We start from the raw sequence: 27,566 nt of genomic DNA on the forward strand, positions 1-27,566 counted from the left end.
TCGTGTCCAAGGTGTGTCTATTGCGAGGTGGCCGGTATTTTTTATATTTACTTTGTCATTGTTTTGCACTCCACTACGTCACCGAACAGTACAATGACAAATGTGCAAAACAGGCCAACCAGAGAGACCAGCACGATGCGAAACGATTATATCGAAGTACACAGTACCGAACTAAACATTCGGAACAACCCAGGCACGAGAAGCCATGTTCGAGAGAAGTCAATTTTGTAAAACAAAAGAAAAACATGCTCGCACATATTTTGAGGCGACTGTTAGCCCAAACATTTCTCCTGTGTTTAATGTAAGCTATGAAGTGCGAAGTTCATTTGAACCAGCTTTGGAGTAAATCTACGGTTAAATTTAATGTCTGGCGATGGAGCCACCGCAGCTAGCTCAGCGATGCACAGAATTGAGGTAAAAAAATGGACAACATTTGTCAGAAAAATATACAGTCCAGTAGGTTTACAACATGGGCTGCGCAGGGCCGCTCGCCTTATATCCCTTACTCCCTAAAATAACCCCGCTATATGTTGGTCAGTGGCGAACAAAGCAGCCATTGTATTTCGAGAAAGCTTGTATTTGCCTCACGCGTGCCAAACACCAGTTCTAGGCGCTGGCTTTCAGGTAAACAGATTGTTCCATTACCGGCCTTACATTTTGCGTCATCATGCCGTAGTACTTGTCGGTCCTCTTCATCAGCTCGTAGTTGACACACTTGGTCTGGTACGGCTTGGGAAGGGCCAACGTCGTTTGCTGATAGAGAAGAAAAGGCGGTGTTTTCTGGACATTGAGCCACAGTCTGATCATGTAGGTTTTTACTGCTGATAATGACTTGAAAAATGGTCGTTAAACACACTACGAACAGAAATGAGCTAACTCGCAAAATTATAGCCGTACGGACCATAAGCATGAGGTAAGCTTAATTCGTAGCAGTATCGATCCTCTCATCTCCAGTTACCTTGCTTCAATGATAGGTGTATCGTTTAAAGACAGGATGATATCAGAGTGGTGTCGGGAACAAAAGCGAGTCAGTTATATATCACAGCTGAGATAAATACGAATAAATAGACAAGGGTAGGGCTGTTATGCTCCTTGTGGGTCACTGAGTGGATTCAATGGGAAGCCAAGCGCAGTGGTGGGCGGTAGCTAATCAGGTGGGCGGATATGAGATTAGGAAGTTAGAGGGGATAAAATGGTCACAGCTGGCACAGGGCAGTATTGATTGGAGTTCACCGGAAGAGGCCTTTATCCTGCAGTGGATGGCAGTGGATGGCATTGGCTGATAATGATGATGACGAGTGATAACCCCGCAACTGGCACACTCGACTCGACTTTATGCTTATTACACTGATAGAATATGACCAGTGCCACATGCGACTGTGTTTTACCTGTGAACCGTCCCTTCGGTTTGGTTAAAATTTACATAATTCTGAAAGACTAGCCGCAAAGCTCATTAGCGAAAAAGGCAGATAAATGATTTAAGGGCAAAACTAGAGTGACAGTTTTTTGCTATTTTTTTACTGCACAGAATTCACTACGTATACAAGGTAATTATCTAAACCGCTTACAGATTTTATTTTAAAAATTGTGAGAGATACGTCGGTGTGGTCTGTGCAGGTGGATCGCGCAGCTGCGCAACTGTGGAAGGTCTCCGTCACTGGCGCTCCGTGAAAGGTCAAAGGTTGAGGCTTCTCACATGCCTCGGGTTTTAAAGCGATAGTTTCACTGGCTTAGTCAAGTCAAGGTCTTTAGAGGGGAATAACACGCTACACAAGGAAAAAACGACGACTGAAACGACGGACACAGGACAAGCGCCATTGTCACCGGCGCCGGAATTTGACCTTCAAGTGGAGGAGCGGTGGAGGTGTGGCAGCCACGTGACATACAACGGCACTCGCCGCAGCTGAAACAATGCGCCGCCGCCGTGCCGACCGCCGCCTTGGCAGCGGTGGCCACGTGACTAACCACGTGACTCGTCGTTTGCTGGGAAAAGGCGCCGCATTCGCGTTGCACTTCTCGCTATGGACGGAGCGAGTCGGCCGGAGCCGTCTACGTCGACGGGACGATTTCGCTAAACCACGCTTAGCTGAGCTAACCTGCAACCATTTTCAGCTTTGGTAGGGAAGTAGTGCTTTCGCACTAAAATTGCAAGCCGTCATCGTGCACACCGCTTCAGACTGCGAGCGTGAATATCAGTGGGTGCGGCGAGAGGGCGATGGGACTACAACACCTGCATGTACCGTACATCACTGCGCATACCTGTTCGACGAGGATGATGTAGCGCGACTGCGGCTCGAAGAAGAGCGAGTGAGCTTGCTCGGCAGAGTTGGTGTCGTGTTCGTGGACGGAGGCGTCGGCGCCGAAGGGATCCACCTCCAGCACGTTGGCCAGGTCCCACCCGATCACCGAGTTCATCTCTGCGGTGAAGGGACGAAGAAAGAGAAAGCAAAAATACAAAGACGTTTGCAACTTGTGAGAAATTCGGCGTAGACCAGGTTACTAAGTACTAGGAAGCAGTGAGTTGAATGGTGCAAAACATGCGGTACACTCGCGAGATTTTAAAAGCCAGAGAATTTACAAAGTAGCTGCATCACTTCATTTGCAACATGCAAGTTCCCGTGTAGCACAGAGCGGGCTATGAAGTGAGTCCCCCTGTGGGTCCAATGCGGGCAGCCATTGTGAGCCCCGCTGGGACCAATGTGGGTTTTGCAACGCGGGCCCCACTGGGCTGCCCACATACGCCTCAATAGGTCCCACTTGGGACTCTGGTGGAGCTGCCCACATTCGGCCTACATTTCTTGATGCCCCATCTGTCCAATTCTGGCGAAGTGTGGGTAGCCCTTGAGGGCGAACGTTACGTTTTCATCTCAGTTAACCCCTCCGAAATCTGTATGGGACCAATGCGGGTTCTAAAGGGGCAAGTACAGTTGGGGCCAGCGCACGTGGTTCCCATAGAGCTACGATGTGGATTCTCTATTAGGGCTGACCCACTCCAAAAGCCCCCATTAATATCCTCAAGCATAATATCATTGCACTATTTTTTTTCAATGACAGCCTTTCCTAAGCAACCCACCGAAATTTCTTTGTGAACAGGGGGAAAATGGGCTATGTGGGCTGCCCACAATAAGCCCGTGTTGAATTTGTGCAGGCAGCGCACCTTATTGTTGGGCGTTGCGCGGTTAGCCCATGTTTGTGTTCCGAACTGCAATGATGTTTGGCATCTCAGGTACTCCAGTGCATCTTGGTAAGTGGTACGTCACAGTCATTCCTGTGCATGGTCTGATTATTTTGCGCAATTTACTTGAGTGCAAGAGTCCATAGCATGCAATTTGAAGTAATCAAGTAAAGGAGCTGAGAAATGTATTACAAATCATCTATAAGAGTAAGATATGAGTGCGCATTATACAAATTTGTGAATTAAATCAATGCATGCATAATACGATGGAGCCATGTCGTTTGGTTAACACCCGCTGTAGCCGATGAAGGACCACCTGCGGAAATGACTCGGCTGTGCCACTTGGGCTTGCCCCATTTTTTTTTTCGCATAGCCCCCGCATTGGTGTTGCATCTGCGCAGAAGACCCGGACAAAAGACTAATGTGGGCAGCTTGTCGGCAAGCCCGCTTTCGTGTCCCGTCACGGCTGATGTACGTGAGGTCCCAGCAGTTTTGAGTGTACAGCCCCAATTAGGCTTAACCTTGTTTTTCCTGCACAGCGCCCACATTTATGTTTCACCTGCCCCCAAGTACCCTACAATGGAACAAACAATTTGGGCGCGCCCTTTTTCAAACCCCACCACGGGCTATGGGGGCCTACAGCGGTTTCGTGCGGGCAGCCCCTATTTTGTTAGCAGAGGTTTTTTCAGCATAGAGCACACATTTACGTTGCGTCTGCCCCCACGTACCCTACAAGAGACCAATGTGGGCAGCATTTGGGCGCCGTCATTTTCCAGCACCGCCACGGCCCATGTGAGACAGAGGGGCTTCGTGTGGGCAGCCCTTATTGGGCTAGCAGCATTTTTTTCATCATAGAGCCCACATTGACGTTGCATCTCCCCTCACGTGCCCTACAAGAGACCAATGTGGACTACATGTTGGAATGTGGCATGAGGTAGCCCTAGCAACACCGATGTGGGACCCATGTAGAATCAACAGGGGCAAATCCCATTTAGGGCTGGCCCACTTATTCCCCGCAAGGAGCCGGCATTGCCCGGCTCCACTTGCCCATGTGGGACTCACTAGGTGCCCCATTGTGTGCTACTTGGTTTTTTTGTGAAAAATTTAGGTTGCGCATATGCGCAAAGCAAGTAAAGAGAGACACCCACCAACATCTGGGGACGGGCCCCCCAACCTCCACGAGAAGCAGGCAACATCGTCTTCTATCTGGTCTTCTCGACGTTCTCTGTGCTCTGCGAGAGCACAGGGCTCGCGAATATATAGAGTGGTGACTTTTGCCACACGTTCTCATCATAATACTCCGGCAGGTTCTGCCATTCTTTTCTACCTTTTATCACTTACCTTCATTTTTGTGCATTTACTTGCGTAAGTGGCTAACAGCTCGACCCATCTTTGCTGTTCGACGGTGACGGGTACAAATAAACAATTTGCGTTGTCTCGTTCTCGTCCTGAGAAGGCAAACCTATTGTCGCCGAGCTCTTTTTCTGAAGAGGCAGCGATAAAGCATTACCACAGAAAGAAGGAAAAACGTAACACAACAATGGCGGTACCCCCTTCTGTCCGGTTGATTCTGCGCTGTTTTTGGAGAAGTATATTTCAACCTGTTCGCTAAGGTTTTACTGCAAAACTGAAAAAAATCTGGCTCCAACATACGCTTTGAAGGTGGTTGGACAGCGAAGCTGTAAAACGACACCCAATTACCCATTGCGAAGTAACTTGAAAATTCACACATGTGGCTCTGCAAAGAGTGAAACCACAGACAAGTGAAATGTACTTATATTACCCTTTATTACTTCACAACGACATTCACGACTACTTTATGATCAGTGTGATATACACTGAGATTTTCAGTTCTAACCGTAGAGATGTACTTTCCTAAGGTTAAATCAATGCATGAACCATGAATGGTGGTTGGCTGAGTTTCATTGGTGAAACGGTGTTCCCATTGTTCGCACTCGCCATCATCCATCATGTGGTTTTGATGCTTGTTTTTTTTCTGGTTTCTCTTAATGAAAACGAGTGCTGAGCTGTATGCCTGTTTTCAAATGAGATTTACCCTTTATATGTTCTTTTTTATTTTATATTTCTATTCCTTTATTTTATCCTTTTTTATACTTCTTATACAATTTTTATTTCCTTTTAAAAGTTGTATGTATTTTTATTTTTTATTTTGTAATGTTTTTATTTTTATTTTCTGTAATCTTTTTTATATTTTTTTACATTACGACTGCTTTATGATCACTATGACATACGATTTCTATGCTGCTGGGTACTTTTCCACTCTGAATAGCATTCAGTTTTTAGCCTGGCGTTTTTTGCTTACGACGCCGACGACACGAAAATTTCCTAGGACGGTAGAAGTATACAGCTTCGCTGTAATAAAAACCCTCTGTGTTCAGAACGAAGACTACGCCTTGCATACTTCCTTTCAAGCCGGTACGCTTTGTACACTCAGGGAAAAGCTCGTATAGATGCTTCACGTTAAATGAATCCTCCCCTCTTCACTCACCGTAGTCCCATGGGTAGCGGCACCTCCTCAGCGGGTGGGAATCGTTTGTGATTCGGCTGTAGTCCAGGGTGTAGCAGTAGCTGTCCGGATACCGCACGAAAGATTTGTACCAGCTGCATAGCCCAGGAAAACCAAGTGAAAGGCTGTTCAGAGTAAGATTGCATTTCAACATGTCTCGTACAACACAGAAGCGCCGGAACACGAGAATATGGGAGCATGAAGCCCTGTCGTGATTCCTGTCCGTCAAACACCTTCGAGTGATTGATCCCTGCATAGAAGCAAACCTTATAAAAACCTTTTTTGAAAATACCATTCATTTCACCCTCCAATGTCTTCCACATCATTGTCCCAGCACAGACGTAGTGTGCTGAACACCACGGGTTTGGGGTAGCGCCGGTAGCACAGGAAAACATGAGCCACTCATTAGAGCACTTCAGTTCTAGGCCCGGGCTCGCAGTCTGCCATCCTTAAACAAGAGGAAAATTTTACCTCGACATTCTTCGTCAACGCAGATTTAGTATTTTAAGATGCGCTTTGAAGCGACCAAGCACCTGGATTTCAAATATCCCTAAGTCTAACCGGATTTATATCCTATACTTCCTTCCTCCCCACCCTCAATAAGGCCAGCTTGAAACTCTAGAGTTTTCTGGAGCTTGCTGCCCCTGATAAAAACGGCCTTAGATTTCTCTCGTAGACTATATTGCCTTCCTATATATATTTCTTTTTGTCTGATGATAGTCTATAGACAAAAGACAATGGACAGAAGTCTACTAAATGTGCATGGCCAAAAATCCACAGATTGCCTACGAACTGTCCATAGAGTTTTTATGTCTATAGACAAGTAAATAGGAATTGGATTTTGAAAGTCTATAGACTGTATGGGGGGGGGGGGGGGGCAAAAGTCTATGGACAGGCTATAGACTGTCTAAAAATTTTGTAAGGGACAATCCAGAACGACATGGCATGGTCGGCAATCCCATCGAAAGTAGCAGTAATTGTAAAAAATTTTAAGAAGAAAGGTTACAAGAATATGTACGGGCCTGTGCCTGAGTGTTATCACTGGAACAACCGCACTGCCATGTGCGGAAAGTTATAGGGAGAGCGAGGGTTGGGATACAAAGGAAAAGAGCGACACGAAAAGTACATTTTCCCTTTATCTCTTGCAATTACAGAAAAATGAATGCAGTAGAAATCCCGCCTGCGACATTGGAAGTGTGATCCTCAATACAGCAGACTCTGCTAATGCTTATCGACTGGATATGGCCCTCTCAGTAATTGTTGCTGTCCGCTCCTGAAAACGGTAATTAACTTTTTTGAATAGAATAAAAAAATATGCACACGTGCACTTATTCTTCCATTTGAAAAATGAGGACACTTTGTCCCGGTCGACCAATAATTACAGCGAGGAGCGCACCCCACATATGTATTTCTTGCCCGTGGGGTATTTGGCGTGAGTTACGCGAAAACAAGCAGATTACTTGTCATGGTCAAGGTCGCAGGTTGCTTCACGCAGCTGACGCATGATGTCACTCTGTGCAGCCTTAAAGGAGTGACATGAAAAGACGTTTTCGAACGTTTTATCTCTGTAGAAGAGGAGAAAGGACAACTCAGAGTAAAGTGAAGGTTCCCAGTCGGAAAATAGGACAGCACTGGTCCCAAGATACAACAGAAATTTTTGTCGTTACGACCGATTTTTCTGTAGTATTTTGTAGTTGATTGTTGTTGCGACAGAACTGGCTCTGTCGTTACGACAAGAGACTGCTCAATACTACAGAAAATCCTGTTGTTACTTGAAGAATTTCTGTTGTCAGGTCCTAAAATACTACAGCGATATTTGTTGTGACAACAAAAAATTTACTGTTGTGTTTTTCTTTCGGGTTGTTTGATTTTTATGCCGCCATGGTTCCAAGCTTTTGTTGCAAAAACGAAATTTGGAACGTCTCACGATAATTTCATCACCAATGTTAACAATGTGTAAAAAAGATTGGAACCAAGAAAGCAAAGAAATTCCCACCGCCTTGACTTCATACGAAAAAAAGAATCCAATTGTAGCACAGCCTTTCAGTTTACATGCTCATAATTAGCAGCAGTTATGTTTTAACACTATCTGGTGCGCAATTGCATTATAAAGCAATTAAAAAAAGTAACATGCACAAATTTTTTTTTTGCACGCCAATAAAAGATGACACACGCTCAAAGCCGTCTCGCACCGATCCGCTAACATTCCAACTACATCAAAACAAACCCATTAATTGGAGTGCATCAACCTATAAGGCTTCGCAAGCTCTGGCAACAGCTGACGAACTTGCGTTCGCCTGGCAAATGTGGCATTTCATTTGCGCAGATGAACAACAGAATACTCAAATTATTAAGGTAATTAAGTCTCACTGCAAAGGATCAATTGCCTGCCAAACAGGAATAGTATGTAATCGTAGACAAATTTAGAAGTCATACGCATATGCTTTTTCCCTCCTGCAGTTTTGGTTTTCTTTTTTGGGGGGTCGGGGGGAGGAAATGGCGCAGTATCTGTCTCGCATATCGGCGGACACCCGAACCACGCCGTAAGGGAAGCCAGCCCTTGCGTCGCAGCCCTGTCACCTTTTTAAGCAGCAGCACACCGGGCTAAATGATCTGTTCGTTCCTACACAGAACGTTTGAGAGCACTGCAATCGCGGCGCGCAAGCCGACATGTCACGTGATATTTTTTTTGTATTTCGCGGGCATCTGCAAAGAGCGAAAAAAAGCCGATGCGTAATAGATGGAAAGTTAGAAACTGTTCAATTGGACGTTTTGCGTACCGTTCTACAACTTTCTAATTAGACTTTATAGCCTATCTTCGTTGATTGCGAGGTTGATTAATTAATCTCGACTAATTATGCAATTAAGCACAATACAAAAAATAGTGTGAGTTGCTCCATGCAAGAGCCAGCAACATGGATTTGGTCGCGTCGTCTTAGAGTGTGGCGGCATGTTTTTAAACCCTTGCTAAATTTTGCGTGAACGCCCTGTATATCAGTTTAGAATAAGGCACTATGATGGTTTATGGTTTGGTTTATGGGGGCTTAGCGTCCCAAAGCGACTCAGGCTATGAGGGACGCCGTATTGAAGGGCTCCAGAAATTTTGACCACCTGGGGTTCTTTAACGTGCGCTGACATCGCACAGTACACGGGCCTCTAGAATTTCGCCTCCATCGAAATACGACCGCCGCGGCCGGGATCAAACCCGCGTCTTTCGGGCCAGCAGCCGAGCGCCATAACCCCTCAGCCACCGCGGCGGCATAAGGCGCTATGAACCAGAAGTTATATACTTATAAAGTATAGCGAATCACGCTTAAAACATCTCAAGGGTTTACTGAAGTTTCGGCTGAGGACCAGTCTTCATGAGAGGGGCGCATGAGAGGTGTGTATGATTGTTCTGATATTATATTCAGCGACTCCAAAACAGCCATTCGCAATTTCGCGAAGGGCTAAATCCCATCTACCTCACTCCACATCCTCCAAAACACCACCTCCTCTCATTCTGATTAGAGAGGTGTAATTGATCTGAGTCCCAGCCCACTCGTCTAATTCATGGAACAAAGCGGCTCACGCGCAAGCCCGAATTTTCTTCTACCGGGCAGTGAGCGCGCCCCCCTACGCGAATTTCACGAGGGACGGGTTGATCTCATTTCATGACATCACCCATCCCTTTAGGCCGGAGAGGCGCGCATATCCCCCTCCCCAAAAATCGTTAACAAAAGCGCCAGAAGTCACCTGGCGCCGACTGCAAACACGCTGCCTTCTGAATACGGCAGTGCTTGCCCTCATGTACCCTGACCAGTACGACCCAAACTGTCATGAACGTGGTGAAAGGGCAACATACGACCACATTCTCTGGAACTGCGCAAATGATCCGCCTCCGGCGGAGTTGATACTACAGCTCCCTTATCCCGAGCGGTGGGAGGCCGTGCTGGTCAGCTCGGACCCTAAGATTCAAGTACGGGCAATCGAGCGGGCCAGTGAGGTCGCCGCCAGTCATGGGCTAGCGGCCATCTAGTATGTGTCTCCTGCAACGGGCTCTCGACGCAGTAAATGTTTTGCAATCCAATCGAGTACAGTATTTAAGAGATTAGACAGAGGCTGCTACAATGCGCCGGAGTTGAACCTCAAGAAAAGAAAAAAAATTGGGGCACACTTAAGCTCCGCCTTCAGGATGAAACACGATAGCGTAATGGGTTAATTCCTATATATGCAGAAATGGTCAATCTCTAACATTCATAGATCCATGGGAGTCCTCATACCACTGCTGGTGCAGTGGTGCAGCGGTTAAAGCGATGCGCGGCTGTCCCGGGATGGCAGGCGCTGCCACCGGTGGGGCTTGTGCGACCCAAGTTGCCCTTTCCAAGGAACCTCTCGCGATCAATCATTAATTTAACAGCCACCTGCCACGGTATCTAGTAATTAAGTTCTGTCAAGAGTTGAGAAAAGTAAATAATAAGAATGCTTTGAGTCTGGTTAACAACAAAGATGTCACGCAGTGCCGTACGTGGTAACCAAAAGTAATCTACGGTATGGTTCAACTTAATGACTATAGAAGGGACATTGCTGACATTGTTTTCAAACGAAAAGCTTCACTGCGCTAGGTAAACCAGTCGTCGCGTAGGCCGGAGAATGACCTTGAACGACCTTCAGCCCAACCACGTTAGCCGTGTATGACCATCTGTGGTACAGTTATGGCGTCGAACCCTTGACCCCTGACTTTAACCCATAACCTTTAGTTGATCTTTGACATCTGACCTTGAAATGACCTCTGACCTTCAACCTTTGACATTGGGTGACCTTTGGGTTGACCTCAAGAACATCCGATGAGGTGATGTGAAGCCACGTGACGACATCCGATGGGGGTGTCGTAAGACCATGTGATACCACGTCATAGCCACGTGGTCGTGTGAGTATACATGCAGAACGGCTGTCGCGAGCGTGTAGCGTAGCTGCCATGGACGAGCCTCAGACGCTTAGCAAGCGTGCTTGCTTTTCGCTGAATTCCAGGGTTAGCCAAGTTAAGTCAATGCCAATTTTTTCAAACGTTCCTTCACAAATCATGTCAAGAGGAGGAGGAACATTTATTGGAACCAACGAGATTATTGACCTCGTTCGAGTGGGTGGCTTTCTCACTCCAGGGCTCCACTGGCCACGGCTACTCGACGAGCTGGCTTCTCTACGTCGGCTACTCGACGACGGGCGCCTCTTGTCCCGCCAGCGTATCGCCGGACAGTTGTACCTCCCACCGCTCAAATGATGTGCTAGGCGTCTTTAAGTTTTTGGTTTGCACCCGCAACCCCACCATATGTGGTAGAGTGCGGGACACGTGTCGACGCACCAGGGGCAGACGCCACGACATGCTAGTGGTCACATCTTGCTGTGTCTAAGCAACTAAGCAATGTACTGCAGCCTCTTCAGGCGGTTTCGACGTAGGCCCGTTCACCCTTGTTGCGACTTCTTCATTACGGACACTATCGTCTGCTTCTTTTACTTCGGGGACCACTGTTGAGCAACTACGCTTTGCTCGTCCCTCGGCGGTAGGTGCGTCAGGCACTTGTGCCGTCTCCATCGCTTCAATGAGCAACGCAAATTCCACTTCTGAAACGCGGCCGCCGTGGTCGGGTTCGAGTACCCGGGTTCGAACCCGACCGCGGCGGCCGCGTTTCGATGGAAGCGAAACCCAAAAGCGCCCGTGTACTGTACGTTGTCAGTGCACGTTAAAGGTCGACATAATTCCGGAGCCCTCCACTACGGCACCTCTGTCTTCTCTCAGTCCCTCCTTTATCCCTTCTCTTAGGGCGCGGTTCAGGTGTCCGCCGATATGTGAGGCAGATACTGCGCCATTTCCTTTCCCCAAAAACCAATTATTATTATTATTATTATTATTATTATTATTATTATTATTATTATTATTATTATTATTATTATTATTAAAGGACGAAAGACAGGGAGGAGGGCAAAGGGAAGATGGAGGGAGATAATAGCGTGACAGCCACGTGGCAGATGGGTGCCCCCCTTCTCGATGGCATCCTGCGCTTCCGCACTGGCCGGTGCTGCTTTTAATAAAGTGAACCATCAGTTTCCCCCTAAAGCCAGATTTGGTTCGTGTCCCGCGACAGCGTGATTTCAAGCTCTTGCTGCTTGAAACAAAGTTTGGAACTTCTCGTGACAATTCCATCGCCAATATTAGCAGGGTGTCAAAGCAAAGAAGCTGGAAACAAAAAAGAAAAAAATTCCCCACAGCTTGGTTTAAATTCGAAAGAAAAAACATGCCGTTTTGGCAAAGCATTTAAGCAGTTCAGTTTTAACACTGGTGCCCAACCGGTTCTTAAAATAATTATCTCAACAAAATTCCATACTGCGCCATTTCCTTTCCCCCCAAAACCAATTATTATTAACAAAATTCCAACAAAAAATCAAAGACGCTCATAACTCTAAACCTCGGTCCCCCAACGTTCCAATTGCATCAAAGCAAATCCATCACGGGAGAGCATAACGTCGTATAGGCTAACATACTGGAACTTTCTGCTTTATCTACGGGCAAAAAAAACAGCTAATGCAGGAGACCACGCTGTTGCGTTCGTCAGGAACAAGGGAAATACAATTTTCGCAGACGAACAGAAATGATTTAATAAGCTTCAGTTGCCATCTCTGCCAGATTACCTTCGACTGAATCACGAACCTTCATCGTGGAGGGAGAGCCTGCTATCTGCCAAACCAAAAAAAATCACTAAATTTTAGTAAGGTTGGTAAAGCCAACCGTTATGCTTTTTTCCCTTCTGCTGTCACATGAAGCAAGAAAAAAACTGAACGCGTGGCGGATGAGTCTTCAGTGTTATTTTCCTGCAACCTCATTACTGTGTTATCTCTCAAGTGGAAACACACTCGGCTCTTTGAAATTGCTATTCCGCGCCAACAGATGTCATGTCCAACATTTTCCTGTCTATTTTTCGAGATCGAGGATATCAGGCTTGCTGTTATCTGCATTTACCTGCTGCGAACACGAAAAAGGAATGGGGAGCATAAAAACACGGCCTCGCAATGCAGAGAAATAAAGTAAAACGTTAAATTTCGAGAACGTTTCTGCGCTCTTAAATGCAAGGCGTGAAAGCATAAAAGAGGCTCCTCTGCGGTCAGCAAAGCGCAGATCTCACTTTATCGAACGGCTCCAGAATGCACAGTCTGCTGGCACCCGCAGTGGTCGTGCTTTGCACGGCGCCCGGTGTCCTGGGTAAGCTGGGAGCTCCGGGAGGACCGCAGAAGCTGCCCCGTGAAGTTCCGGACAGCTTCAAGGTATGGACTCTCCGGGAGGCTGACCGCGCGCAGTCCGGCAGATGGCGCGGTCGTATACCATAGTCGGATATAACTCAAGAATGGGGCAGCTTTGTAACAGCGTTAGATCTTACTAGTTGCATTTGAATGTTTCTTCTCCATCCGAGACTTCACGATGGCGGCCGGAATTCTCGGTCAGCAATATTTGATCCCCCCCCCCCCCCCCCCCAACATCACCTCAACGCGCGCGTGTGCAGTCAGGCCGGCACAGCGGCCGGTCTACCACGCTTGCTATATATATATATATATATATATATATATATATATATATATATATATATATATATATATATATATATATATATATATATATATATATATATATATATATACATATATATATATATATACTGAATACACTGACACCAGTGTGTTTTTTTCAGGAAAACAGTTATCTACTATAGAAACCCTCGCGAACACCTGGCTACATGAGCTTTCATGCTGGCTCCGGATAAACCAAATGCAATTGAACGTTCGGAAAACAAAGTACGTAATGTTTAAGCCGCGAAATAAACCTGAAAATTTTAATATCCAGGTCAAGTACCAAGACTCAGCCCTTGAACGTGTATCCATTTATAGGTTCTTAGGTGTCCTATTTGAGGAAAACTTAAGCTGGACTTCTCATATAAATAAGGTTCACACAAATATCTCTAGATCTCTAGGCATTTTGTATAAAGTGAGATATTTGGTTCCCAGCTCTATTAAACGTCAGTTGTATTTTGCTTTAGTACAGTCTCATTTACATTACTGTCTGTTAATCTGGGGCACCACTACCAAGACAAACTTGCGCAGGCTTGAGATATTGCAAAAACGAGCTCTGCGTTGCATAGAAGATGTAGGTCCGCTAGAACATACATACCCATTATTCTTAAAACATAATTTACTCAAGATAAACGGACTGTTTCAACTAAAGCTTGCATATCATATATATCATGAAGTCACCCGTGACCCAGTTTCCTTTTATGCATTATACTTCCCTAACAAGAAACCTTATGATTTCAGGTATAGTCACTTTCAAATGCCTCTGATGAGAACGAATTATGGTATGCAGCACATTGATTACTTAATTCCTGATTTACTTAATAAACACCCACGTATTATGGAACTTCTGCAGCAGCCTCGTTCCCCCCGTAACTTCAAGAATAATGTTAAAATGTACCTTCTGTCCCTGTCTCCTCCATAAAGTGTCCAGTTTCTAGTTTTTTTTTTTTTTACTCGCTGGGTGTATGTCCAGGTTCGCTATTTTTGGTTTTGTTGTCCTAAAGACGTAGCAGACATGCGATGCGGTTTTCATTGTTTTTGGTTTGCGTGCTATTTCTCCCCTTGCCTGTATGTTAATTCTGTGTATCTCATTGTTTGCTATGTCAATTTTTTTGTTTTGTCCTAGAGACATTTTAGCTATGCGTTGTTGTTTCCTTCATTTTTCATTGCATTTGTGTTAATTATGTGTAACTCATTGATCCTTACATATAATTCATGTAGTACGTATGCGATGTTGTTACTTTTCTTGTTTTGCTTTGTGTATTTTGCTGTATAATTTGCCACCCCCCTGAGCAATGTAACGGGTGACGGGGCCACGTCAGGCAAAAAATGAATTGCCTTTTGTCCCGTCACCTCTGACAAATTGATGTCAAACTTCAAACTTCAACTTCAACTTCAAAACGCTCTCGCGTTAAAATCCCTTCCCTTAAGGCTTGGTTCAGGTGTCCGCCGAGATGCGTCATTTTTCGCCGCGTTAAAGTTAAAAATTGCTTTCTTATGTGTCAGCGCACGTTAATTTCCTGAGGTGGTCGAAATTATTCTGGACCCCTCCACTACGGCACCTATTTCCCCCTACCTGTCCTTCTTTCACTCCCATCTTTATCCCTTCCCTTTCGACGTGGTTCGGGTGTCCACCGAGATATGTGAGACAGTTACTGCGTCACGTCCTTTCCTCAAAAACTAATTTTCAGTTTTTCAACATGTATTTCTTCTCGTTTTCCTGGTCTTCCCTGCGCAACAGTAGTCCGCTAACCTTGAAATTGGAACTGTAAAGCATTTACACAGCCCGTGGGCTGTGTACCGAAATTTACGGTACACTGAGCAGAAGAATAGTGAGTTGGGCGAGTTGGATATAGTTCATTTTGGCGGTAAAATTCAGTGCGAACGGACGAAGGACACAGAAAGGGGACAAAACACGCGCAGTCCCGCAACAAAGTTTTATGAAGAAGGAACGCAAAAGTATATACATATACATAAAAGCAACATAGGTGCGATAGGTACCAAGTACACAGATAGCGACGAGGGCACTATTACCTCCAAAGTTCAAAAACCCGAATGCACTGCATCACAGATCAAACAAAAAAGGGGGTACATCAAGAGGCCATCTAAAAAACCTATCTCACTTTCATATAACGCGACCGATATTTCATATAACGCGACTTTAATATAACGCGATATTGGACAAACCGGGCGATGCTTGAACGTACGGCTCACGGAACACGAAAACCTTTCTTCAGACACCGTTCGTTCAAGCATCGCTCAACACTGTGCAGAGTGCACCAAGAAAAATAAAGAGGTGTGCAAAGCTGATTTTAAAAAAAAACACCCTGTTGTACCGGCATCGCGACCAGCGCAATCGAGAGATAATGGAGGCATATTTCATCGAAAAGAAAAAAGATGTCTGGGTCAGCACACCCTCGGTCGCATGATATGAAAGTGAGATAGGTTTTTCAGATCCCTCTTGATGTACCACCTTTTTTTATCTGTGACGCAGTGCATTCGGTTTTTGAACTTTGGGTGTGATAGTGCCCTTGTCGCTATCTGTGTACTTCTTACCTATCGCACCTATGTCGTTTTTCTGTATACGTATATATTTTTGCGTTCCTTCTTCATAAACCTTAGTTGCGAGACAGCGCTCGTCTTGTCCCCTTTCTGAGTCCTTCGTCCGTTATAATAATAATAATTGGTTTTGGGGGAAAGGAAATGGCGCAGTATCTGTCTCATATATCGTTGGACACCTGAACCGCGCCGTAAGGGAAGAGATAAAGGTGGGAGTGAAAGAAGAATTGAAGAAAGAGGGGCCGTAGTGGAGGGCTCCGGAATAATTTCGACCACCTGGAGATCTTTAACGTGCACTGACATCGCACAGCACACGGGCGAATTAGCGTTTTTCCTCCATAAAAACGCAGCCGCCGCGGTCGGGTTCGAACCCGGGAACTCCGGATCAGTAGCCGAGCGCTCTAACCACTGAGCCACCGCGGCGGGGGGACCTTCGTCCGTTCGCGCTCAATTTTTTCGCCAAAATGAGGTACACTGAGCGCCTCGGTAAGCTAGAAAGCGCGTGAGATAAGATGGGTTAGTGCCAAATAAGCAGCAGAGGAGATGCCGGAACGGAAGGTTGCGGGAACAGCGGATAAAGAGGGCTGGCACGAAGGCTCAGAATGGCATCCGGTCGTCTTTGACCTGGCTGTACACAACTCAGGAAGACAGCAAAAAAAAAAACTGTTCAAACTGTTTTCACTTTCAGCCCTTCCTCGGACTGACCCTGTATGTAGAGAATGAAAGGTATATTTAACCAAGTTTTTAAAAAAGACGGCACATCCTTGGTGAATGAAACCAACTGAGTACGCATGGCCTAGTCCGCAGTAACTTTTTCTTTGCGCAAATATACTTAATTGGTAGAGTAAGTGGCTACCTTTTTAAACGATGGTTTCAGGGAAAAATATATCAGTTTATAATTTGTAGGTCGTCTCGAAGAACAGCAGACCGAAGTGCTTGCAACAAGCTACTATTTACGAACATTTTTTAACGATCTAAAACGTAAACCCGCCAAACGATAAACAATTACTTGTTGGCTCATACCTTACGACCACTGTAAATTCAGAGCCACGTCAGCAACAGCGCTCTCGAGGTGAACGAAGTTTTTTTCTTAGCGCGTCTGGGGGCACATATGAAGTACGTCCGCTATCACATGACAGTTTTTTCTTTTCCGCGGACTTTCTTTTTAGGTCGGCAAAAGGTCGCCAGAAATTATACCTTCTAAAAATTTCAGTCTGCTGTTTTTTAAGACGATCTACAACTTTCGAACTGAAGCTTTTGGCCGGGAGGCAATGTTACAAAGTTAGCTAGTAAGTGCTTACTGACTCGCTTAGCGTTTTTCCTCCATAAATAAATAATTGGTTTTTTGGGGAAAGGAAATGGCGCAGTATCTGTCTCATATATCTTTGGACACCTGAACCGTGCCGTAAGGGAAGGGATAAAGGAGGGAGTGAAAGAAGAAAGGAAGAATAGGTGCCGTAGTGGAGGGCTCCGGCATAATTTCGACCACCTGGGGATCTTTAACGTGCACTGACATCGCACAGCACACGGGCGCCTTAGCGTTTTTCCTCCATAAAAACGCAGCCCCCGCGGTCGGGTTCGAACCCGGGAACTCCGGATCAGTAGTCGAGCCTCCATAAAAACGCAGCCGCCGCGGTTCGAACCCGACGGCGGCGGCTGTGTTTTCATGGAGGAAAAACGCTAAGGCGCCCGTGTGCTGTGCGATGTCAGTGCACGTTAAAGATCCCCAGCTGGTCGAAATTATTCTGGAGCCCTCCACTACGGCACCTCTTCCTTTCTTCTTTGACTCCCTCCCTTATTCCTTCCCTTACGGCGCGGTTCAGGTGTCCAACGATATATGAGACAGATACTGCGCCATTTCTTTTCCCCAAAAACCAATTATATTATAATTTTGCATAATGAAAATAATAGTGCAGACTAAACCACATGAGTCATGGTAGCACTATTTCACTGGCCTCGGAGACTCGGAAGAACACACTAATCGGAACACTCGGTATGGGCAAGTGTTGTCCTGTACAATATTAATAATTGGTTTTTGGGAAAGGAAATGGACCCGCCGCGGTGGCTCAGTGGTTAGGGCGCTCGACTACTGATCCGGAGTTCCCGGGTTCGAACCCGACCGCGGCGGCTGCGTTTTTATGGAGGCAGAACGCTAAGGCGCCCGTGTGCTGTGCGATGTCAGTGCACGTGAAAGATCCCCAGGTGATCGAAATTATTCCGGAGCCCTCCACTACGGCACCTCATTCTTACTTTCTTCTTTCACTCCCTCCCTTATCCCTGCCCTTACGGCGCGGTTCAGGTGTCCAACGATATATGAGACAGATACTGCGCCATTTCCTTTCCGCAAAAACCAATTATTATTATTATTATTATTAAAGGAAATGGCGCAGTATCTGTCTCATATTTCTTTGGACACCTGAGCTACGCCGTAAGGGAAGGGATAAAGGAGGAAGTGAAAGAAGAAAGGAAGAAAGAGGTGCCGTACTGGAGGGCTCCGGAATAATTTCGACCACCTGGGGATCCTTAACGTGCACTGAAATCGTGCAGCACACGGGCGCTTTAGCGTTTTGCCTCCATAAAAACGCAGCCGCCGCGATCGGGTTCGAACCCGGGAACTGCGGACCAGTAGCCGAGCTCCCTAACCACTGAGCCACCGCGGCGGGTCATTCTGTACAACCGAAGCTTTTCAGGTCGGCCATACCCGCAGTATTGTCAGCACAAGCATAAAAAAAGAAAACATTTATACTTCACTTCGCCCCCCTGCCCCAATCACACACACCCTTCTTTTAATAAGTGCCAAAAGCAACTCTTCACATCTAAAAAAAAAAGGGTATATAGTGCTAATATGTTCTCTGACCACGCTTAACCCCTTCCTCTATGGCAGGTGATATCTGACTTTCCATATTCTGTGGCCATATCGGACTCCGACAATGACACCATGTTCGAGTGCCTGGCAGCGAATCGAACGGACATCGATTACGAAGCACAGACAGCGACGTTCGTCTGGACGCTTCAAGAGACTGACCATTCACCTAAGTACAAATAACCAGCCTGTCGTCATTGTACCGGGGGTTTCGTCGAATACTTGCGAATGCGCTTGAAATTATAGGGTGGCCGTAACAGGATGAAAACGTCAGGCGCGAACCGTAAGCCGCGGTGGGCGTCACTTACCGCGAAAAACTTTTGAATTAATTTAGATAATTAACTTCATGTATTAATTGTCCGTTCAACGAACTCTGTCTGGCGGTTAGGGCTAATGACGCGCTCGTAGCCGCGGTCAAGATGATGCCATATTAGTTTTTGACGCGAATAAAAAGCCGCTCTCTAGAGCTTTGCAGTGAGAGGAAATGTGGACCTTATTGCGTACACAGCCAAAACTGAGTACACGACGCGCGCGATCAGTTCAGTACAGCTAAAGCACCCATGTGGTGACGCGTGTCGATGTCCACGGCGCCCAAATTCCTGCTCTCCTGCGGTGAGCAGACAAGGGAGAGGTGGTGGTGGTGGTGGTGGTGGTAGTGGTTGTTTATTAAAATAATAGTAAAAAGGAAGGAAAAGATTTTTGCTAGCCCCGGCATCTGCCATCGACAATGAAGCACCTGAGCTGGGGCAGCGGAAATAAAGGACAGCAGGCAGAAGGGAGAAATGAAATGAAAGAGGTGAGGGGACAGGAAGAGAGGACAGGGGGAGAAGTAATATGTACAAACTATTTACACAATAAGAAATGTGTCCAGGTTGTGCGCGTGATTAGTTCAGTTTAGAGGAATAAATCACACACGCGCACAGCACTGTGTTGGCTACTACTGTAGTGGGGCCTCCAGTTATTAATCGTTCAAGGTAGAACTCGCGGAGCGTTCGGTCACTGCGTGTAGCAACCTGACGAAGAACAGACGGGACGTCAAGCCCGTGTGTTCGAGGAGTGCACAGAGGCTCACCAAGGTTCGCTCACGAGTGCGAGCACTGCCCTGCGGCCACAATAGCGTCTTGAGGGAGTCTGGTAGTAAAATGCGCGTCTAGTAATGACAGAGATGCGGATGACGCCAACGGTAATCGAAACCGAGGAGCACAGAGGAACGTTTCTCTTTTTGTATTATTACAAAGCGTTCATCAAGGAGAAATTGGTGTAATTAGTAATTATTTTATCGTTGAAAGTTTATTGAATAGAAAGTCGATAAAGTAGAACAACCAAATGCCTCTGTTGAGATCCGAACCCACGACCTCCGAATTTCGCGTCCGGTGCTCTGATATATATATATATATATATATATATATATATATATATATATATATATATATATATATATATATATATATATATATATATATATATATATATATATATATATGAATTGAGGGGCTCGTTTGACAAACATATGAAGGAAGACAACAGTCACCCACCGGATCCCACCGCCATCATGGCTGTTTTTTTCTGCTGCTTTATAAGTAATTTTCTTTAAAACCAATTGACTGGCACTACAAATTAAAAAAAAATACAAACATTCCCCTATGCAACTTGGTTTCGGTGACTGTTGGCTTAATTCCTTCATATATATATATAGATATATATATATATATATATATATATATATATATATATATATATATATATATTATATATATATATATATATATATATATAATCTTTTCTTTAATGTTGCTAATGTTTAAGTCGTGGTCCGCCCTTCGTCACTTTCAGTAGAAGAAAACTACCTTGTGCCCTGGCGCTCTTTGGCCACAGATGCCCTTGCGCCACAAAAATCCATCATCCCCATCGTCTCTTTCCCTTTTTTTAATATCTGCGTAGGCAAGAAGTTCCCTTCTACGTCAGGCCCGGAGAAACGCCCGGAACCATGGACATGGTTGTGGGTGATGGTGAGTATACTCGCTGTCGAGTAACGCTCACGACATTAATTAAGCCTAATCAAATTGCAGATGCGTGAATTAGCGGCTTCACTTCTGTTGCACAGTATAACGTAGATGAATACGCGTGAAAAAATACCGGTCGCTAGGGATACTAGACGTTTTTACACACCGGAGGCGTACTACCGGAGACGTATACCGGTTCACCGGACGCCGTCTGCGCACGCGCAGTGGCTCGCCCTCACCACAATAATGCCACTGCGCATGCGCGAGAGGGGTCCGGTAAACCGGTATACGTCTCCGGTATGCTAAAAACATCTACTATTACAGTTTAGCGCAGCTTCTGAAAGGTGCAGCAGAGGGTAATATGCCCGTATGCCATGATGATTAAGCTTCTTTCGGGAGAGCTGGTGCATTACACCGTATTGTGGAGCAGTGTGAACTTGTAATTTATCAGGAACTGTGGACGCCTGAGTTTCGATTCATTTTCCGCAGACCCGACGCACGTGGAGGGCATATTTTACTTCGAGAACGAGGACTGCGTCGTAATGGACCTGGAGTACAAGGGACATCGTAAGTTGTCTTGAATGGGGCACTGTTTCTAGGTTTCTAGTGCCGAAACTATATATATATATATATATATATATATATATATATATATATATATATATATATATATATATATATATATATATATATATATATATATATATATATAGTTCAGTACGTAGGGCAGACAGTTGCACCGTTCAGAATTCGCATCAACAACCACAGATCACATGTGCGGACACAGCCAAATCTCCCACTTTCAAAACACATCAACATCCTTGGGCACCCATTCGATAACTTTACAGCTATTGTACTCCAATCGGGGTTCAAAACAAATTATGACCGCGAGAGCTGTACATCGTACCTGATTCACAAATTTAACTCAGTCTCGAGCGGCATTAACGAAACAGTAGGCCGGCTATCATGCTTACACACTCAATAGATGTAACAAATAGTTATATTAGACTCCTAGAACAATAATTATCCCAGAATATCCCAAATAATCATCCCATACTCATAGAACGGGCGGCAGCATGCATAACAAGCATAGCTTCCGACGTGTTTTCCTTTTTTCACTTGCACTGTCCCCATTTTTTTTCACTTGCATTGTCCCACATTTACTGCTATTATCTTTCCCCTTTTTATTATTATTCTAATCCTGTATTGTCGCGCATCGTATTATATTGTCACCCATTTGCTGTTATCCCCCTCATTTTTTTGCTGTCATGTCGGTCTTCGCTTCACACATTGAACTGCCGTGGTGACCATTACATTGTTTACTCTGAATGGTCATTTGTCTTGCGGTAGATTGTACTTCCGACTCATTGCAGTTCGTTTCTGGTGTTGGATTTATTGTTAGCCTCGTCTTTTGTCTGTATCTGTATGCGTGTGTACGGAGTGCCCTTCTAAGGATTGATTAGGAGCTTGTATTATTTGATTCCTCTCGTGTTGCCACAACCCTTGTCTGAATGGATATTTCCAAGTCTTGTACAATGGCTTTTCTTTCCTTTTTTTCCCTAATTTTCTTTCTTATTCTTATTGTCTTTGTGTTTTTGTTCCTTTTTTCTCTTCTTTTTTTAGAGGCCTCGTTGGCATTCCTCTTTACCCCCCTCCCTTCCCCCCTACCAGTTGCTCTGGAATGTTGCCTTCTGCATGTACAGGGGTCAAGCCCTTCACGCTTGTCACCAAAATACGCCCTTCAACCCCTTTCCAAAGCAGCCCTGAGGTGGTGGAAAAAAATCCCCCCCCCCTTTTTTTAATGTCATATTTTGTATTCTCTGGTGTTGCCACCACCCTTCTCTGAATGCATTGTACAATGGCTCTTCTCTCCCCCTTTTTCTATTTTTATTATCTTAATTTTTTATTCTTTTGTTATCAAAAAAAAATTTCGGCCCCTTGGGAACACCTGCATTCAGGTTAGGAGACGCATTCTTAGATTGTCACCGATTCTCTCTCTTCCTTTGTTAAAAAAAGAATGTCCTTCCTGGTCTCTTCCCTCCCCCCTCCCCCCCTAGTGTTTTGAACTCGTGCTTTGCTGTAAACTTGTAAACTTTGTACCTCACCCACGCTCAATAAAAACTGCGTGTTTCAAACGCTGTACTACAATCGAAAAAGGCTGGTCCTCCCGCCGAAACGTCGTGAATTAAATCCTGTTATGTTTCTTCAATTTTTGGTGATTTTATATATATATATATATATATATATATATATATATATATATATATATATAATGGCGCATTATCTGTCTCACAGATCGTTGGACACCTGAACCGCGCCGTAAAGGAAGGAATAAAGGAGGGAGTGAAAGAAGAAAGGAAGAAAGACGTGTCGTAGTGGATGGCTCCGAAATAATTTCGACCACCTGGGGATCTTTAACGTGCACTGACACCGCACAGCACACAGGCGCCTTAGCGTTTTGCCTCCATAGAAACGAAGCCGCCGCGATCTGGTTCGAACCCGGGTACTCCGGATCAGTAGCCGAGCGCCCTAACCACTGAGCAACCGCGGCGGGTATTCTTAGAAACTTCGAATTATTGTTCTGTGCGGCCGATTTTTCTTATTTAAATCGGATTAAAGGTCCTGGCTCCCGCCTTTTTCTTTAACTTAACGTTGAAGGTAGGGGAAGTCAACCAACGTGTGGAGTACCTTTCAGCCAGTCCTGTGGACGCTTAGCTTTCGCTTATATTTTGAATTTAGGTTTCTTTGAATAAATATGGTTTCAGTCGCACACAACATAGCCGCAAATCAGGCCCACGGAAATAAAAATGCGCGTGGACTCTTTGATTTACGTATTACTCCGCCGATGGCAGAGCGGCAAGACGCCACGCGACTGGTTGAAAGGCATGCCACGCCTTGATTCACTCATCCTAGCTTCAGCGTTGAGTTCAAAAAAATTGCGGGAGCCGGGACGTTTAACCCCATTTAAATTAATGAAATCGGCCGCACACGACAATAATGAGAAGTTTCTAAGAATGTTCGGAACGTGCATATTGAGTTCCCGCGGTGAAAGGTCGAGTTCAGATTCCTCTCTAGCGCACTTTTAGGAAGTCAACGCCACTTTTCAACAAAGACAGAGGTCAGTTCAGAAGCCGAGCCACGTCCTATTTAATAAAATCAACAGTCCGGCTCCGTTAAAGAGAAGCATGCGCATAATACAGACGAAGCTGCGAAATCCGCTCAAGAACCTAGAATTTGCTGCTACGCTTTCACCAAAAGTCGTCTCCACTTCTTGAACCCAGACATGTCAAAGCGCGACGCCTGTTGCCCTTGGAGTGAGTCTACCATCGTGGAAAGTGAAGCAACAGCTTAGGAAGAAACACCTGCTTTGCTTGAAGGACCGTTACCAATGTCGAAGCTCCCCATAATTAACGACCACGATGTAAACGTGCCACCGGCAGTACCACATGAATGCAAAGTTCTCGCTCGAGAACACGCGGAAACACAAATCCTTCAAGCAAACATAAATCCCCAGCCTGCGTTGAGTTAAACAAAAATAATACGATGACGCTTTGAGGCACTACGAGCCGAATAACAATGGATAAAATAATAGGAGATACAAAGGTTCGGGTCAGGAAGTACAAGCAATGCAGTACATACTCAGTGCATTTAGATAAAGAGGAATCAAGCAATTAATTAGGTCAAATAAGGCGAGAAGAGTAAAGAGGAAAAGATTTTCGAAACCGACAAACAACAAATATGTGAAAATAATTGAGGAGCGCGTATCAAAACAGGACCACAGGAGGAACACAGAACGACACGTTGTCCTCCTGTTGTCCGGTTTTGATACGCGCTCCTCTATTATTATGGATCACCAACTTGCCCAACAAGCAACACTTCTGAAATGTGTGAAGCAGTGCCGTACGTGGTAACGTCAAGTTATATTCGAAATGTTTTTTAACTTACTGAGTGTAAACGGGGCCTTGCTGACATTGCTTTCCAAACACTTCTTGACAAATCATGTCAACATTGTCAAGCATTTTATTGTAGCTTATGGATATTATTTATCACTGTTTGACAAACAGCGAATATTTTAACATTTTGTATCCTTTCTCCTAACCTCTCAGAGTGCATTCTGTGGACCCGCCTTGAACTGAAGGACTCGGTGCCCCAGGCGTGCATCGATCATTTCGTGGACACTTGCGGTGTCGTACCTCCTCCACACAGCAGGGACCTCTGCCCCGATGGGGAGGGTGACTACTAGTCTGAAAGACTGCACAGGCCAACAGCAACGGGCCTGCATATTATATCCTCTTGAAGGAGTGCTGTAAACGGCGTTATGACGGCGATAGAAGTTTGTGTGTACTGATTGTGGTTGATTAAAGCAAGTTAAAAATGCTTACGAGCTGGAAACCCACAAACTGACGAGATGGAGCTGGTGACCTGCAATCGATTTCAGTCAGGTACGATTGCAAGCCAGCCTCTTGTCCTAACTGGCAGCGCTAATTTATGCGGGCTTGTGCAATCCGTTCAATAACTATTCAGGAGACCAAGCTTATGGTATAATGCCTAGATGTTCAGATATTCAGCAATGGCTCAGATTAAAATCTCTCAATAGTACATGTCAAGGCATCCCATATAATCACCACATGTGGCTGTGGCTGAATGCCTGTCTAGAGACGTTGCAGAGCATTGGTAGCTGTTACCGGATGCACAGTCAGAGGAATGAAGGGCGGATTGTACTGACCGCGTTGTGCTCTGCCCTTTCCCTGTTTGGAGCCAGAATCCTATCCACCCTTCTCGACCCCAAATCACCACACCCTGGTAAAATACTCAAGCTGTGCAGATTTCAGTGCTCGAAATCCGTCTGTTTTACGGTCGAGCGAAACGCGGCTACATTAGGCAGGGCATAGCCAGGCGCGGTTGGTTACCGGGCTTAGCATTGTCCAGATTAAAGGGCTACTGAAGAACTTCAAGAATTCTACAGTTTAAAATCGTTCGAATGTGCGGCACTTGCAGGTAAAGCATGCGAAGCCATTTGCGCTAGCATTTTAAATGGTGGCGTAATCGTATATTAATGTCGCGTTAGCGTTCAGGCTTCCCCGCAGTGTACAGCAATTGGCAGAGGCCGCAATGATGACGTCACAAACGGGGGCGCTACGTTTCGAGCGTAGAAACGGTTGCTTCAAGGATGAAAACAAACGCCACCGAAGGTGAAGCCCACGGAGCATTCTTTAGCGGTATCAGAAGACGCACGGTAGAATGTGTGCAAAGGCAGCGGTGATTTGAAATATCGGCACCAATGACGTCATCGCAAGTTTCCCCGCACTTCTCCAACATGTTAAGGAGAAGCCTAACTGTCTTCGCCTCGGTCGATTACGTCACGATTTTAAATGCTAGCGCAAAACTACTTGGTGTGCTTTCCTAGAAGCTTCATGCATTGGAATCCTGGAATAACCTCAAATTCTCAAAATCCATTTCAACTTCCCTTTAAAAGCGACACAACTGCCTCTTCGCTTGTCCGTCCACTTTGCTAGGGTCTGACCGCACACCCGATCCGGAAAAGATTCTTGACTGCGACACCTCGGCTATCTCAAGTGTTCTCTTTGTGTGAAGTGTAAATGGTGGTTTCGTTTATTCTGCCTCAAGGAGTGATTAATGGACCCAGTAGCACTGCTGTGGTATCTGACTTAATTGCTGCCGGGCGACACGGATTATTCGTCACCTAGTACACGACCGATAATCGTCAAGTACTACAACCTATTTACGTTCCCACTGCGATAAGCGATGAGACCACCGTGACATAACCAAATGCCGGCGAGCATCGTGACACCATACATTCGACGCACCGCTCAGGTGCCTTTTGCTCCGACCAAAGGCTGAAACCTCAACGGTCTCTGTCGTCAACAGCGAGCGCTCTTGAGCATCGAGCTCATCTGAACCTGCCCACCGGATTGTGAGCAAACTGCCCACCATGACAGGGGGAAGTTAAATTAATGAGTGCTAGAAAGAGCAATCATTAATTCATAACGCAATCATAATGGTAGCTAGGGAACAACAACCTGGGTAGCACCAGGTTCACCGGTGGCAGCACCTGCCATCACAGGGCACTGGCGCATCGCTTAACCGCTACACCACTGCGTCAGGAGGACTCCCAGGGATCTATGAAAGTAAAGTAGGGAATGATCAGTTCTGGATATATGGGAATTAACCTATTACGCTGTCACGTCATATCCTTACTGCGGAGCTTGATTAAGTGTCCCCTCCAACTTTTCCTGTTCTGTTTGAATTCTCGTAAATAGCCGTTGGCTGCGAACAAGGTGCAACTGAATGCTCAGATCAGGGCAGTGAAGCGTGGGGACTTTCATCATGGTATACTGCCAAGATTACATGCACAAAAAGAGAATCAAAATTAACTCTATCTCCCTGATCAGAAAAAGCGTTGAAATCTGTTTGAGGAGAATCTTTTTGTACTTCTCAACTTCCTGGTCTGAAAAATAAGTTCCAGCAGTGCGGTGAGATTCCGTTTCATGAAGACAGCGGTCATCATATATAGTACCATGATGGGGCCAGTTCAGAGTCACTTTATGCAGGAATGTCGTTGTTGCCAGATTGGTAGGCCGTGTTTTTGTTCAGCGAAGTAACGGCTAGCCGTCAGGAAGTATCGCCATAATGGCTGCTACCCCAAATAACAAAAATGTGGAGGCAAATGTGCATGACAGTGCCGCTGCCACGTTCGCTCTAGAGTCGGTATATTACGTCTATGCCCGAGGTGTGATGCAAAGGAGGCCTCTTCGACCTTTCAGCGTGACTTGCGTGCATCGGTATGGCAGATAGGCTGTCACTCAGTTCGAGGCTGCTGTC

At 45.6% G+C, this 27,566-nt stretch overlaps 2 protein-coding genes across 2 annotated transcripts in view; one reads left to right on the forward strand and one right to left on the reverse strand.

Moving 5' to 3' along the window:
* Positions 1–27,566, reverse strand: part of LOC144102317 (uncharacterized) — a 44,071-nt gene that overhangs the window by 7,880 nt on the left and 8,625 nt on the right. Inside the window, exons 7-9 of the mRNA XM_077635619.1 lie at positions 5,685–5,797; positions 2,260–2,417; positions 655–753 (exon numbers count right to left, since the gene is read on the reverse strand). Coding sequence (XP_077491745.1) covers positions 655–753; positions 2,260–2,417; positions 5,685–5,797 — 370 coding nt within the window. The remainder of the gene's footprint in view (positions 1–654; positions 754–2,259; positions 2,418–5,684; positions 5,798–27,566) is intronic.
* LOC144101388 (uncharacterized) lies at positions 12,799–25,247 on the forward strand. Its single transcript, XM_077634521.1, has 5 exons — positions 12,799–12,998; positions 18,742–18,893; positions 20,662–20,729; positions 21,213–21,290; positions 24,830–25,247. Exons 1-5 carry the CDS (start codon positions 12,879–12,881, stop codon positions 24,964–24,966), a joined length of 555 nt encoding a protein of 184 aa, XP_077490647.1. The 5' UTR covers positions 12,799–12,878; the 3' UTR covers positions 24,967–25,247.

This window comes from Amblyomma americanum, chromosome 8 (assembly GCF_052857255.1).
Source record: "Amblyomma americanum isolate KBUSLIRL-KWMA chromosome 8, ASM5285725v1, whole genome shotgun sequence".
NCBI classification, from domain to species: Eukaryota; Metazoa; Arthropoda; class Arachnida; order Ixodida; family Ixodidae; genus Amblyomma; species Amblyomma americanum.